Source organism: Martes martes (genome assembly GCF_963455335.1).
Source record: "Martes martes genome assembly, chromosome: 1".
Lineage (NCBI taxonomy): Eukaryota > Metazoa > Chordata > Mammalia > Carnivora > Mustelidae > Martes > Martes martes.
The window spans coordinates 195151462-195167404 of NC_137888.1; the positions used below are offsets into that span (position 1 = coordinate 195151462).

At 38.2% G+C, this 15943-nt stretch overlaps 2 protein-coding genes across 2 annotated transcripts in view; one reads left to right on the forward strand and one right to left on the reverse strand.

Annotated features, from left to right (window-relative positions):
• Positions 1-12244, reverse strand: part of CACNA1D (calcium voltage-gated channel subunit alpha1 D) — a gene marked incomplete at its 5' end in the record, with an annotated part of 425478 nt that extends 413234 nt beyond the window's left edge. Inside the window, one exon of the mRNA XM_080805951.1 lies at positions 12112-12244. Within this exon, the coding sequence (XP_080662077.1) occupies positions 12112-12244 (133 nt within the window). The remainder of the gene's footprint in view (positions 1-12111) is intronic.
• Positions 1-15943, forward strand: part of DCP1A (decapping mRNA 1A) — a 58615-nt gene that overhangs the window by 3705 nt on the left and 38967 nt on the right. Inside the window, exon 3 of the mRNA XM_080805985.1 lies at positions 1590-1717. Within this exon, the coding sequence (XP_080662111.1) occupies positions 1590-1717 (128 nt within the window). The remainder of the gene's footprint in view (positions 1-1589; positions 1718-15943) is intronic.

Here is a 15943-nt window from a genome sequence, read left to right on the forward strand (position 1 = left end):
TTTTGTACTATGAGTTACCATTTAAAGATTGCCTTCTATATTGATGGTAATTAACAAGAATTTGTCAGATATTCCTCTAAATTTTGGCATGCAACTTTGAGATCTTGTCTAAAAACATCTTCTTCCTTTGTATTTGTATTAAGTGCTTTGATACTACATAGTCACTATAGGAGCTCATCATCATTCTTTGCCAGGGTGCCTTTACCCTTCACCTACTTCATTGTTCTTTATTACCTCTATGGTAATCTCTAGAAACTCGTCAATTCTTGTTAGAATCTTGGTATCTATGATATCAGGAAAATATTTTCCCAGCCTCACTGTTAAACAGTATAGTACAGCTCCACTGGTTGTAAAAAAATACAAAATCTAGTATAATAAATGATTTGGCTTAATTAAATTCATGGAGGCTTACATAGTATTGATCCTAATAAAAGGAAACCAAAGAATTCTTTGGGAAATGTGAGAACATTTTATGTACCTTGGATAAACGTGTGCCACAATGTCAGAATATCATTTTGCCAGAGACCTTAGTGTACAAAAAGCCTGGATTTAGAGTCTGAAAACCTAAAGTTCAGTTCCAGTCACATTATTTGTGTGACTTTGGACAAAGGCTTTAATCATTCTGAGTTTATTTCCTAATCTGTAGAGTAGGATTCTCAAATCTCCCTTGTGTACAGAAAAACGATTGAGAAACTATGAAGTATTACATGCATGTGAAGATCATGTACTAAGTCACTCTGGTATGAGAACCAAGAATCATGTACTGAATCACCCTGATATGAGAACGAAGGATGTTTGTTATCATAGGATTCAAGGCATTTTCTCTCTTAACTCAGGAGAACTATAGAAAGACTTACTTGGTGTAAGAAAAAAAATCATGATTATAATGGTGGACAGTCATTATTAAAACCAGGTCTGTACTGTGTTTAAAATAAGTGATATTTTTGTTGAGCAACTGTTTATTAAACATCTGCTAGGTATCTGTCTTGGCTAATATCTGAAAAAAATAAGCCAAAAATCCTAGTTTGCATGGAGTTTACATTCTAGTGGGGAAAGACAAATATGAAAAATAAGTAAATGGTATGGAAAAAAAGAGAAGAGAGTTGAAGGTATTGAACTTGAGAGCAGGCTGGGAGCCTGAGAAAGGGTAGTTCTCCAGTAAGTGTCATTGAAAAAGTGACATTTGAGGAAGAGCCTGTTGGGGTTAAGGTAACTAGGTTCTGGGCAAGTGGTCCAGGCAGAGGGCTTTAAGTAGAAGCATACCTGTAGGGAGAGTGATGAGCTCAGTGTGGCTGGAGCAAAAGCAAGGGGAGAGGCAGACGAGGTGAAGGTGAGGAGGGCACCTATCAGCCAAGGCTTTGGTCGTATAAGAAAAGGCATTGGCCTTTACTCTGGGGAACTAAGTCCTTAGAAGCTACTGAGAAGAGGAGGGGTATGATCTGACTTGAATTTTTGTTTATAATTTTAAGTGCCAACAATATCGTGTAATGTGGTAATGTCCTTATTCTTTGAAATGGAAATAAAGAAGTAGATAACATTTCTGCAAATGAAACAGTGACTACAGGTGTTTTTCTTCTGTCAAATCTAAGGTCAGCCTCACCTTACCATGGTTTTACCATTGTGAATCGACTGAATATGCACAATCTGGTTGAACCAGTGAATAAAGATTTGGAATTTCAGCTCCATGAACCATTTCTTCTGTATAGAAATGCAAGCTGTGAGTATATCAGTATTACTACAATTCATCTATTTACAATTTAAATTGAGTGACTTTAGTTTCTATCATCATGTTATTTTTGGAGTTTCAAGTTAAAATAAAAAATACAGAAATGCCTGGGTGGTTCAGTCAGGTAAGTGTCTGCCTTCAGCTCAGGTCATGATCCCCGGATCCTGGGATGGAGCCCTGTATCAAGCTCCTTGCTCAGCAGGGAGCGTGCTTCCCCCACTCCCTCTTGCTCCCCCTGCTTGTGCACGCTCTCTGTCTCTGAGAAATAAAGAAATCTTTAAGAATATATTTTTATCTGTACTCTTAGGTTATAAATGAGTCTTAGATCAAATCTTTTAAATTGGGCTTCTAAAATTGAAACGCTCTTATATACAGTAACTTTTTATATTGTTTTAGTTAAATATACTCTTCCAAATAATAGCAATACATCATATTCCTGTTGTTTGTTTTACGAAAATAAATTTCATCCTTTGTTTTGGTTGGACACTGAATTATTGGCTGCCCATGCCCCTGAGCAACAGAACTTAGTTTGAGAGATACAGGATGAGGACTGATATATTTATCCACAGGGGAAGTACTATCTTTACCCTGGTTGTGATACTTTTCAGTCTGTTTATTGAGTGTCTACTGGGTACAAGTTCTGGGCTGAGAGCTACTTTACCTTAATGTTAATGATATAATAACCTATGTGGGGCAGGCAAGCAGTTAAGGGAGCTGAGTCTCAGAGGTGAGTGGCAGCTCCCCAGTTGGAGAGCGAGAATCATAACACTTTTCTCTGCTCCTTAGTTCCAGGGTCCTTTCAGGCATTTTACAGACTCTTGAAAATGGTTGCATGCAGTTCACAAAACTAGAATGGCCCTTTCAAAAAGTTAAGATACCAGTTGGGGGGGGACAAAAGATACTAAAAAGTATCCTCAATTACTGTATTTCAGTATGGATGTTGAAGGTATGAGTGTTTGAGGACAGAAGAGAGACTGTTTGGCACTGACTGTGGGTCGATCAGACCTAGTTAGTAGTAGAGCGACCATAACTATTATCAAAGGAGATTGCTGGAGAAATGTTACTTCTCACATAAAAAGGAAAAGTTACTACAAGAAATTCAAAAAGGAAAAGTTACTGTTTGAATTTCACTTGACTAGAAGGTAACTGGTACTGGAGGAATGTCTTTGGTGTAAAATATAAAAAGCTCTGGAAATTATGCCTCTTTTAATTTCCTGAATGAGGAATGGTGAGTTCTGTTTCAGAGCCAGAAGCCCCAAATTCTTCTCCATAGCTCACTTTTAAGTATTTAAGTGAAATAGTCTCTTGATTTTTTCAGTGAACTGTTGTCCAGATAATTCCTTTCTGAGATTTTAGTTTCTGGGGGGCATATTAGAAATGCTTTTTAATACCTGTAAGTCCAGAGGGATTTATTTAAACTAATATTACCTTCAGATGGCAGTTTTGTTTGTGCTGAAATTCTGTTGAAGGGGAAATTCTGCAGAGGAACATAGTTCCAATTTTTTTTTTTTTAAGGAAAATTTATTTAATTCCGCTCTTTACTACCAGGAAATGAATCTAGCTATTGCTTTTAAGAAAAGTTTGATTATTAAAGTAGTCAGGAAAATTATCAGAGACCCATGGATTCACTTACTGTTTAGCATAAACCTGATGTTAATCATAGTATTTCTTTAACAAGCAAAGGTTCCTTTAAAGTTGAAAATGCACCATAACCGGGAGCCTGGGTGGCTCAGTGGGTTAAGCTGCTGCCTTCAGCTCAGGTCATGATCTCAGGGTCCTCGGATCGAGTCCTGCATCGGGCTCTCTGCTCAACAGGGAGCCTGCTTCCCTCTCACTCTCTCTGCCTGCCTCTCTGCCTACTTGTGATCTCTCTCTGTCAAATAAATAAATAAAATCTTAAAAAAAAAAAAAAGAAAGAAAATGCACCATAACCCAAATATAATTAAATCACGACTAACGAAAATTTAACTTATTGGCCTCAATTATCTGGAAACATTTCTATAGTCCAAGTATGGAAGAAATGAAAGGAAATTATAAGAAAACAAGCTAATATTAGGTTTCATTTTATAAGAATCCAGCAAATACCTTGAGTGTAACCCAGGGTCAGCATAAAAGTGTCAGTTTTCTGTAACTTTAACCCCACTATAGTCTCATAGATCAATTTGTTGTCATGATATGACCTGAAATCATCGTTTATTATGTTAATCGGAATATTCTTGAGCAGAAAGGTACATTAATCTATTTTATTTTAGGAAGATTTTCATTAAGTTAAAACAGAGGTTTCCTTAGTTGAACAGAAAACTCACTTAACCAAGGTTGTCCAGTTTCCTCATTAATTGAGGCACTGAATCATCTTCTAAGGGGCCATACAGTTTTTGGTATTGCTAATTAGAAATTCAAGAGCACATCAGCTTGTTTTCAGACTAAGGAAGGGCCTGAAAAGGTCAAGTACAACACTGTGGGTGTATTAGAAACAATCTACAAGGGGAGCTTGGGGAAGGTATTTAAAGGAACAGCTGTATCGGGGAGAAGTGACAAGGCAGCATAAAGCGCTTCTGGGAGTGAAGGCCTCTCTCGAGTGTGTTTTGTCAACCTAGTCTTAACTGTGGAAAATAGTCTTGTCAGGTCTGTAAGCTATTGAGTTGTTAAGGGATTTGTTCTTTAAACAAAAAGTTAATTAGTGTCTGAGTGTGTATACAGGTAATTATACCTGATTCTGTAGCTGCCCTTCTGTCGTTTTCTTGAGGGAAATACCACTAAGACATCTGACCCATTTTGCTCACTGTACCTTCAGATCCAGCTTCTTTCACTCAAATCAGTTTTTAGAGTTAATAGAAAATTGAACTATAATTTTTTCTAGTTCTGATTGTTCTGTTTTGATTTCATTTTTTAGTTTTCATTTATATACCACCTCCCCCAAAGGGAAAGGTAAAATCTTACAGAGAAAATGCTTACACTAGCCAAGGGCTTAGGTTTAGTGATTCTTTTGAATATTTTCGAATCAGTGTGTTCTCATACCAATCGAGGGCCTTTTGGCAGCCAGGAGACCCTTATAGGGCTTCAGCGAGGGTTGGGAAGACTGCAGATTCTGTAGTTAATTAAGCAAAAGTGTAGTTCCTAACCCCTTATTTCTGACTTATATTGAGGAAACAAGAGTCCCAAAGAAGTTAAGAAACTTGCTCAAGAATCACAAAGGTTATAAGTGACATAGGCAGAATTCAGATAATCTTCAAACCCCATGTTCTCTCTACTTGGCTGCCGCAATAAAATTACTTACTTCGTCAGCCCACATTCTAGAGTGATGCTGACCTGTACTGCTCTGCCGTAATGGAAATGCTCTGTATCAGCCCCATCCCAAAGAGCAGCCACCAGCTATATGTGACTGTTGAGCACTCAAAGTGCGGCTCGTATAACTAAGAAATTTTCTTTTCTTTTTTAGTTTATTTAATCAGTTTGCATTTAAGTAGCTATATGTGGCTCGTGACTACCGTATCGGAACGTGGAAGTCTAAAGCATGAACTCCTGCTTACACACACCCTTTTGTTGTGCCATACCTGAATTGAACAAGCACTAGGGGAGCTTTGGTTTCAATTTTTATGCCTCTTGTTTAGTCTTTCGTTTTTAAAATTTATAAATGACTTCTAGATACGAAAGCTGCAGAAGATATCCCTAAGGGGGGCTTTGCCATGGTAACAGTCTTTTGGCATGCAGTTTAATTTTCAGAAAAGAATTCTATTCTAGGCTTTGCCATTTTGGGGCTGTAACCTTGGATAAATCATGTAAACCACTGATCTGACCTACTTATTTTAAAAGGGCATTATATACGTGAGGGTATTTTGTCAGGCACTTAAAAATATAAAATATTACAGAGTGTGTCTCCATCTTGGACCCAAGCCAAATGATCTTTGTTGTAAGAAAGTCATAAGGATTTTAATATTATCAAGGTACTCTTATGACCCAGGCCTGTGGTGTCCTTATTCCCGTCCCTTCTGACTAGCACCATGACAAGCTGGAGGCTCTATTTATCATTATAGATACTATTTTCAGAATTTTTAAGGGCCGTTACTAGGCAGCATGAGGGACAATAAGTTGAAAATATATACATGTTAAAAATGAGAAATCTTAACAGTGTACAAATTTTTAAAAACTCAATAGCAGGGGCGCCTGGGTGGCTCAGTGGGTTGGGCCTCTGCCTTCGGCTCAAGTCATGATCTCAGGGTCCTGGGATTGAGCCCCCTGCATCGGGCTCATGTTCAGCAGGGAGCATGCTTACCCCCGTCTCTCTCTGCCTGCCTCTCTGCCTACTTGTGATCTCTGTCTGCCAAATAAATAACATCTTAAAAAAAAAAAAAAAACTCTCAAGAGTAGCAGTTCTAATCAGTGGGTCATGGTGTTTATTTTGATCAGTATACTGGAATACATAGCACCCTCCCAGGTAAAACTTTGTATTAATGTAATGATGTTTAGTTTGTGGACACTTCTCCCTAAAAAACATTGATGATAGTTTTAATTTTATCTCTGATTAGTTGACATCTTTCTTTGCTCTTTAAACATACGCATTACTATCAATCTGGTGATCTTCTGTTTTCGTTTGTAAAGAAAATCCATTTTACTTATTGCATTATAAAATCAGTCTTGGGAGACTGAACTTCTAGGACTTCTGTGGCCATCAAAGAAAATATCCTTCAACTCCTATCTAGCAGTATCATGACAGGAAATCTTTCTCCTACAAACATTTAGAAGTGCTGTATAAAATACTAAATGCATAATAGTCAAAAAGAGAATAGGGGACATTTCAGCGGGCCAATATCAAAGTGAAAACTGAAAGTCAAAGTGAGAAGCTTATAAACCAGCACTAGCTGCCAGCTATTAGGGGTTCCTAGGTATGGAGCTCTCCTTCATAAAAGGATCTCATGACAATTACATGGAGTTAGGAGACAGGGTCTTGAGCTCTCATGGGTGGAGAAGTGGAGCTGAGACCCCATACATACGTACAGCCCAGCCCCCTGATTAGCTACATATTAATTAATTAGAAAGATACCAGCTCACCAATCAAGAAGGACGAGGCAAGCTTATCTATCTTAGTATGGGCTATGGGTAACAGGGAGAATGTCTCCCCTGAATAATTATAAACATGAACTTTCTCAAAGAGATTTGGCATTCAGGTTATACCATTCACTCAGTATAATTTCTTACCTAGGCCAAAAAATTAACATAAAAATTAATCCTCAGCTGGTGAGTATTCTAGGACACCTGCAAAAGCAAATGCAGAATCCTTCTAGGGAGACACCCAGATTGCCTGGGGATCATTGACAAGCCTCATGGTCCAAAATTACTAAATACACAAAATTACTAAATATACAGGAAATAATTCACAATTAGTGAAAGGCAGAATACAACAAAAGAAGGGTTAGCCAACCACTCCCCAAAACTTTAGTTAATGAAATGATCAGATACAGACTTTAATGGATGTAAATGTTAGATGTAGATTATAAGAAAAGTGACAGGTAGATTTGAAAAATAACCAAGTCGAATTTCTAAAAATTATAGTTTCAATTCTTGAAATAAACTTTCTACCTGGACTCAGCGGTTAATTTGGTTTCGTTTTTTTTGTTTGTTTTTTGATTAAGTTAATTTTTATTAACATATAATGTATTATTTGTTTCAGGGGTACAGGTATGTGATTCATCAATCTTACACATACACAGCGCTCACCCCAACACATACCCTCCCCCATGTCCATGACCCAGCCACCCCATCTTTCCCTTCCCCTACCCTCCAGCAACCCTCAGCCTGTTTCCTGAGATGAAGAGTCTCTTATGGTTTGTCTCCCTCCCTTTCATCTTGTTTCTTTTTTTCCTCTCTTCCCCTATGATCCTCTGCCTTTTTTCTCAGGTTCCTCATATCAGTGATATCATGTGATAATTGTCTTTCTCTGATTGGCTTATTTCTCAGCAGTTAATTTGTAACAACAGAAAGGAGAATGGAGGAACTGGAAGAGACATCTGAGGGAATTATCCAGAATTCATCCAAGAAAGGAAAGGAATGGAAAATATGATCAGGAGGATAGAATTAGAAAGTCTAACACATAATAGAGAAGAATTTTCAGAATAATAAAATAGATTTAGGAGAGACAGTATTTGAAGAGATTTATAACTAAAAATTTTCTAGAATATTCAAAAGTCATAAATCTCAGATTTGGGTAGTAGGATAAGACACCAAGCATAGTAAGTAGAAAGAAATGCACAGAGACGGAAGCAACCAAAGGGTACTTGAGATTGATTATTTATGAGGAGCACCAGTTAGACTGACAGCATATTTAGTTGCAGCTACTGAGTTTGGAAGACAAAGGAATAAGAGTACTGAGGGAATTAATTCAATTCAGTAATTAGGAGAACATATAAATAAATGCACTTTTCAAACAAAAACAGAACTTTTGCCTCTAGCAGCCCCTTGCTGTAGGTGCTTCTAAAGCAGCACTATCCAGTACAGTAGCCACTAGCCACATGTGGCTGTTGAAAACACTCTTAATGCAACTGAATTCTTAATCATATTTATTTTGGTTCAGAAAGAACATTGTGGGGTTCTCAGGTGGCTCAGTCAGTTAAGCAGCCGACTCTTGAGCTCAGTTCTTTTTTTTTTTTTTTAAAGATTTTATTTATTTGTCAGAGAGAGAAAGCACAAGCAGGGGAAGAGACAGGGAGAGGGAGAAGCAGTCTCCCTGCTGAGCAAGGAGTACAATGACTCTGGGATCACAACCTGAGCCAGAAGCAGATGCTTCGACTGAGCTACCCAGGCATCCCTCAGCTCAGGTCTTGAGCTCAGGGTTGTGAGTTCAGGCTCTGCCTTGGGCTCCATGCTGTGGAGCCCACTTAAAAAAAAGGAAAGTAGAAAGTTGAGCACAGAAGAAAGAAATGAAGTTTACAAACTAATGAGCAAATGATTTACTTTGTTTTAAATAAAAATAAACATGGACTATATAACACCGTGAAATGACTAGTCTGAGTAGGGGTGTTAAAAATGTGAAGGAAAAATACTAGACACCAACAACATCAAGTAAAAGCTCGTCAGATGTAAAACATCCCACAACCAGGGTGAGAATAGATAAATTGATTAACCAGAGATTTAAGTCAAGCTGTGTGTGTTCAAATGATTCAGGGTAACCACTACAAAACAGGAGTCTTTTAAACCAGTACAAACGGGGGGGTGGGGGAGGGTGGGGGGAGTGACTGAACACCATGGGAAATAGCCCAGTATAAAATGGCAGAAATAGGGGCGCCTGGGTGGCTCAGTGGGTTAAAGCCTCTGCCTTCGGCTTAGGTTGTGATCCCAAGGTCATGATCCCAAGGTCCTGGGATGGAGCCCCGCATCAGGCTCTCTGCTCAGCAGGGAGCCTGCTTCCTCCCCTCTCTGCCTGCTTCTCTGTCTACTTGTGATCTCTGTCTGTCAAATAAATAAATAAAATCTTTAAAAAAAAAAAATGGCAGGGGCACCTGGGTGGCTCAGTGGGTTGGGCCGCTGCCTTCAGCTCGGGTCATGGTCTCAGGGTTCTGGGATCGAGTCCCGCATCTGGCTCTCTGCTCAGCAGGGAGCCTGCTTCCCTCTCTCTCTCTCTCTCTGCTTACTTGTGATCTCTCTGTCAAATAAATGAAATCTTTAAAAAAAAAAATGGCAGAAATAAGTCAGTAACTAGAACAAAATGTTAAGTGAGCTAAAGTAGCCAATTAAAAGACATTTTGGGACTGGGTGAAGATACAGAATTTGTGAAAAATGTTTTCAAAAAATGTAAAACACAGAAACCTGGAAAAATTGAAACTAAAGGGATAGAATGCAGGATATCAGACAAACTGTTAACCAAACAAGGCTGCTGTAGCCATGTTAGTCATACATGATAAATTTCAGGTTAAAAACTTCAGGGTGAAAGTTGCCGCCTAATGATAAGCGGAATGAATTACCTGAAAGATAAAATGATTCCAAACTGGTACATATGTAGTGTATGTCAGATATACATATCAAAAGTTAAAAATCCCTAATCGTCATGGGAGATTTTAGGAGGCCACCTCAGTAATTGACAGATAAAGCAGTTAATTATGAGATACTTAAACAGTACAGTTAAACTTGATCTAATGAGCGTATGAAGAGCACTGCTTCCAGCAATTCAAGAATTTGCATTTTTTTCAAATACATATTAGAATTTTATAAAAATTACCATATGTAAGCCTACCAGCCCAAGAAGTTAAGAAAAAAGAGGAATCTGGGTTAAGGTGAAGGAAAATACACAGATGAGCAGCAATTAACTTCAGAACATAGAAATTGTAGGAGAACAACAGAACAGAATCACCAAAAACTCTCCTGTAACCTGATTGATTGAACAACAATGAAAGGGGGGGAGCATAATGGGCAATATTAGGAATAATGTATATATTTTTTATGTGTTGCAACTGAATACGGGCAATACACATTTTTTAAAAACAAATCACTATGAAGAACCTTTTTGCCTATACATTTAAAATTTAGATTATATATCGGGGCGCCTGGGTGGCTCAGGGTTAAGGCCTCTGCCTTTGGCTCAGGTCATGATCCCGGTGTCCTGGGATCGAGCCCCGCATCGGGCTCTGTTCAGCAGGGAGCCTGCTTCTCCCTCAGACCTTCTCTCCTCTCATCCTCTGTCTCACTGTCTCCTTCTCAAATAAATAAATAAAATCTTTAAAAATAAAATAAAATAAAATAAAATTTAAATTATATATACTGTTTCCTAGAAGAAAACTTAGTGCAGCAAAACTTATTCAGGAATAAATAGATCTGAATACACTCACAAACAGTAAAATGTTGGGTCAGTAACTTAAAATCTTTCCCATCACATCTAAAGAAAATTCTAAGAGGAATGTCCTATTCAGAAAATGGTATCAGGACAGTTATTCTCCATATACACTGGCCTCTGAAAAGGCAGATACAGGATCTGTAATTTCTGATTTTATCACAGGGCACGTATCTCCACTGTCTACTCTTGTGCAGTGAGGAGATCATGCTTCTCTTACCCACTGTTCATTCTCCTAGCAAGCATTTGGCAATCACCTGCTATGAGCACCACACCTTACTAAGTACGTTTGTCCCAGAGGGTGCTTTCCCTTTGATTTCTACTTCTGTGGGCACCTCTTTAAGACTTAATTGTGAGATGTCCAAAGAATATTCTGTAAAGGGTTTTTTTAATTTTTGTTTTAGGTTTAAAGCAAAGTTGATTGAGTAAAGAGGGAGGGAACCCAAGAGGGTTGCCTCTGTAGAGGCTTCTGAACGGGTTTTTTTTTTTTTAATCCAAAACTTGGTACATGAATCAACAAAAAAGTAAAAGCAAGCAAAACTGGTTTTTCTCTTTGTTACAGCTAGGCAGTGTACATTATAACTTGGTTAATTGAAGCTATTAAAGTAAAGGCTTGTGGTCCCATTAAGCTTTATAAAGTCAATTCTGGCATTTGATGATTTCCAAATACTTTCCAAAAAGTATTTCAGTATTGTCTTCTACTTTGTTTTAAACAAGTAGGCTGATTATTTAACTCAGACATCATATTAAGTGATATTTATTGAATTTGTGATACTGAATTCAGTGGTATTTATTGAATTGATATTTATCTGTCATTTACCAAGTACTCTATCAAGCGCTATACCATTTTGATAAAACTGTTCTGTTTTTAAAGAATTTTAGTTATCTTTTTAGTCCTGAGGTTCTGTTGCATTTTCTTTGAGAAGTACAAGCAGAAGTCATTAAATTATGTTAGAACTTAAGGTAGGGGTGAAGATTCTTAATGAAATATGTTACTATATTAATTCCAGTGCTACGAATATTTATTCCTAAAAGAGCTCTGTTAATTAATGATAACATTAATAATTTAAGATTTATGATTAGAAAATTATCAGCTGTAAATTAGACCAGTACTGGTGAAAATCTGATCTACCAGAAAGACTGGGGATATTTACATGTTGGGTTTTTTGGTTTGTTTGTTTGTTTATCATTTTTAGCAGCAACACCGATCCATTAATTAGAAGGAGTGTACAGTCTGGGTTTTCTTTCCTCAAACCTACTCTCTCCTTAGACCAGTGTATGATTGTGGTTTTAGCCAAAAAAATAACATTATTTTACTTTATGTGCATGTTAGACTTGGCATTTTTTTTACTGAAAGAAATAAAGACAATTGTTGTGTTGCCTTAAGGCATAGATCTCCCACTGAATACCACTTTTAATATTTTCAAATGTTTTCTATAATCCTAAAGTACTTCTGAAAAAATGAACAAAGTATATTGTCCTATAACCTGCTTAACAACAACAAATCACTGTAACAAGCAATTGAAAATAAAAATATTACTACTATTTAATATTTTTAAGAACTTACCTCCAAAAGCCTGTGAGAAGTACCCCTTTGTTTCCACTTCACTTACAACTTTTCCTTTATATCGGGCATCAGTCTCTTGATAGAGAACATTTTTAATTAAAATTAGATCATTAGAAAAGGCAGGGTGATTCATTTCCATAGTGTTGAAAATCCAGCTGCCAGATGGAAAGTTTTAGTAGAAGAAATATTGTAGTGTGTACTTTTTTTTTTTTTTTTTTCTGCTTGCCCTTTCTCAGTTCAAGGGCAAGACTCAGAACAGTAGAGATGGCAGGTGGCTATTGGCATTTGCACACATCTTCGGACTTAAAGCACAGAGCAGGAAATGTCCTTGCAAGAGAAGTTTACAATTTGTCAAGTCAAAAAGTATGACTTCTACCTCCAAACTAAAAGAGGAATTTATAAACAATTTTAAAAGCTCTGCAGTCCTTTCTCTGTGATCTTTGAATCCAGCACAGTGCTGCTTGGCCAGCCTGGAGAAAGGCAGTCTTCCACCAGCAGCAGCAGCACTGCTGTGGTTAGTGTGACTCTGCTATCAGTGTAGGAGAAAGATCTGTGGCAACTGCATTAATCTGGCCTTCTGGACGAAGATAAGGAAGGAGCCTTGTTGTTGCCTCGTTAGTAGACTGAAGAGGTAAAAACACCATGAAAACATAGAGTGACTTGGACTCCAGGGCTGACCTGGTGGTGCTGTCAGGTCAGAAGTTTCAGATGTCTGTATGGCTTTCTATCTATTGTAGGCCACTGTGGAGTGTTCTAGGAGAGCCTGTAATGGAACCTCTACCAGGTACCTTCTGGTTAGCTTTTTTTGGAAGTCCATGAACATTTCCAAATTTCCAAAGCAGATTCTTTTCTCTGGCCTTAACTAAGTACTGCTTTTATTCCCCCTAAAGTAGTGTTGTCAGGTAAAAAGGAATTTTAACTTTTTGTGTATATGTGGTATTACCCTAATTACAAATGTTTTAAAAGTTAGCAATGCATGCACCATTTATCTCTTTTAAATAATGTTTTCTCTTCTGAGAACTCACAAAGGAAAGCAATAATTACATATAGCTAAGTGGCAGAAATGTGTTCTTAATGTGTATAAATATAGGTTTCATCTTGTGTTTACAAAGTGAAGTTCATTGTGGAGGTAAAAATTGAAACAGAGTAACCTCTAGTCCAAGAAGATTTGAAGCCCCTGTGTAGTGGGGTCCCCTGGAGGATTCAGGCAGTTCCGAGCTGTTTACGGAGTCACTGCTTCAGGCATGCGCAGTTGTTTTTTTGTTTTTGATTTTGTTTTTAATTAAAAGGAAGACATGCGATAAGCATTTGCTGCCAACATTTAAAAATAAGGATATTTTACACATACGCCTGGATTTCTAGCTTTCCTTCTTGTGAAGGCCACACAGCACCTGCATCCCTGCAAGCACTGGGAGTCAGCAGGAGCTCTGGGCGGAGCATGCGCACCACAGCCTCTCTGATCCCACCACACCCTCATGATCCTCGTGGGCATTTGCCTTACCGCGCAGGTTTGGATGATCTCTTAGTAAAGTGGCAGAAAAATATGTAGCAGAGAAGTTAGTTAGGGAAAGGAGAGAAAAGAATGTCCCCCTTTTTCCTACACCACTATCTGATCTCTTTCCCAAAGCCCTACGTGTAGATTTTGGGGAGCCCACGACACTCCATGGAGGCCAGGGGCCATGCTTCCCACCCTTTATTGTCCCTTGTGATACATAAAAATAATCATTTCTGTGTGGGACACTGGGATGAACAGACCACCAGGGGATGGACAAATCCAACATTTGGCATACCCATAATCACTTGCAAGCACACACACAGGAGAGGCTCTGCCTTAAGGAATGAGTACTGTGTGGCAGTCGTGGCAGTCAACCCTACAGTACACATAAAACCCTTGTGTGACTCACTTTTTATTGGGGGTTGCCCATTATTTAAGAACAGAAAATTTTTGTAATTAAGAACGAATAGTTGTGATATTCTTGGGTTTACTTTCCTAATTTCCCTCCAGAAATTCAATGATCATTTCATGTGTCTGAATCCTGTACTAAAATCCCAGTATTAAAAGGGAGTGTGGAAGCAATATTGCTGGTAAACAGTTTCACACTTGACTTAATTTAGAGAGGGGCACCAAATTTTAAAATAATAAACCAGAGAACTTACAGAATAGCGTTTTAGAATGTCCTGGCCTATGTCTTTTAATCAATGTTCCGTAAATAGACATTGCAGTGTAAATTTTAGAAAGTGTAGTCTTTCCCTACCATGTTAGTGTTCATTGGTGTTTTAAGATGTGTTTTGGCCAGAACAGGTCAGCTGCTGAGATAACTGAATCACATTTACCGGCAATATGTACAGATTCATGGAGTTCCTTGCATGCCTGTTTGCTTCCAGCACAGCCTCCTGTCAGAATCCTAGGTTGGATAGGCTTTGACTCCATACACTTTTCCTATATGCATGTGTTCTACCTTCCACCTCAGAGCCTTTCTCTTCTCTCTCTTTCCGAACCTTTTAACGTTGATATAGAGCCTTCAGGCTTATTCTTGTCCTAAAGGAAATGATCTGTCCGGGCAGGGGCATTTGCTTTTTCACTAGCCAAGAGAGGCTTATGTTTATATAATCTATTCCATTCTTTTTTTTTTTTTTTAAGATTTTATGTATTTATTTGACAGAGACACAGCGAGAGAGGGAACAAAAGCAGGGGGAGTGAGAGAGGGAGAAGCAGGCTTCCGGCTGAGCAAGGAGCCCAGTGTGGGGTTTGGTCCCAGGACTCGGGAATCATGACCAGAGCTGAAGGAAGATGCTTAATGACTGAGCCACCCAGGCGCCCCAATCTATTCCATTCTTTTCTTTTTTTTTTTTTTAATTTATTTATTTGAGAGAGAGAGAGCATGAGAAGGAGGAGGGTCAGAGGGAGAAGCAGACTCCCTGCCAAGCAGGGAGCCCGATGTGGGACTCGATCCCGGGACTCCAGGATCATGACCTGAGCCAAAGGCAGTCACTTAACCGACTGAGCCACCCAGGCACCCAATCTATCTCATTCTTATATTACTTTTATAATCAGAAGGATTTTCCCTATGTCTAGAATAAATGTTTTTGTCTATATCCAAAGCACATTTTCTTGTTTTTCTTTCCCGGTATAGGGTATCTTTGTCAGTATCATCTTTAGAAATTTTATAACTCTTAATACCATTGCCAAAAAGCTTTTATCAAAGCCCCTTTTCGGCTTGGCACCATACTGAGAAAATCTCCAACCTCCTCAGATCCTTTTAGAAAGTAGGTCAGATCTAAATAATAAATGAATCAAAAAGACAACATGTGCATGAGAGTGATTCCTAGCTCTGTTTTTGTGACATTTTACAGCATCTCAAGAAGTCTCAAGGGATTTTTACAAAGGCTCCAAATTAATTTGGGTTTTCTTGATCTTCTGCATGCCATACACCATTCCAGATGAGAAGCAGAGTGAGATTTAACATCAGCTCATAATAGACTGCTAGATCTTCAAAGAGGGCTCTCTGGGGAAATGTAAAACTCTTGCCCTTCAGCTTTTTAAAAATGTCTCAATATTAAATGATCTAATACCTTTAATCTTTGTCAGTCTTGTTTTTCACACTTTCAGAAGATAGTACCATTTAAAAAGCAAAGGAAACATTTAATTTTGGATATTATTTTCAGAATTTTTGTATTTTTCATGGAAGTACAACCTAAAGGTAATCAGTGCCCTACCACACCCCCTAACCCTTCAGTGACTTGCCTATACAACACGACTTACTTGGGACAGCTGTTAACAGCCACACTATATGGTGGGGGTCCAATAACTAAATAGTTTGCTTTCATCTTG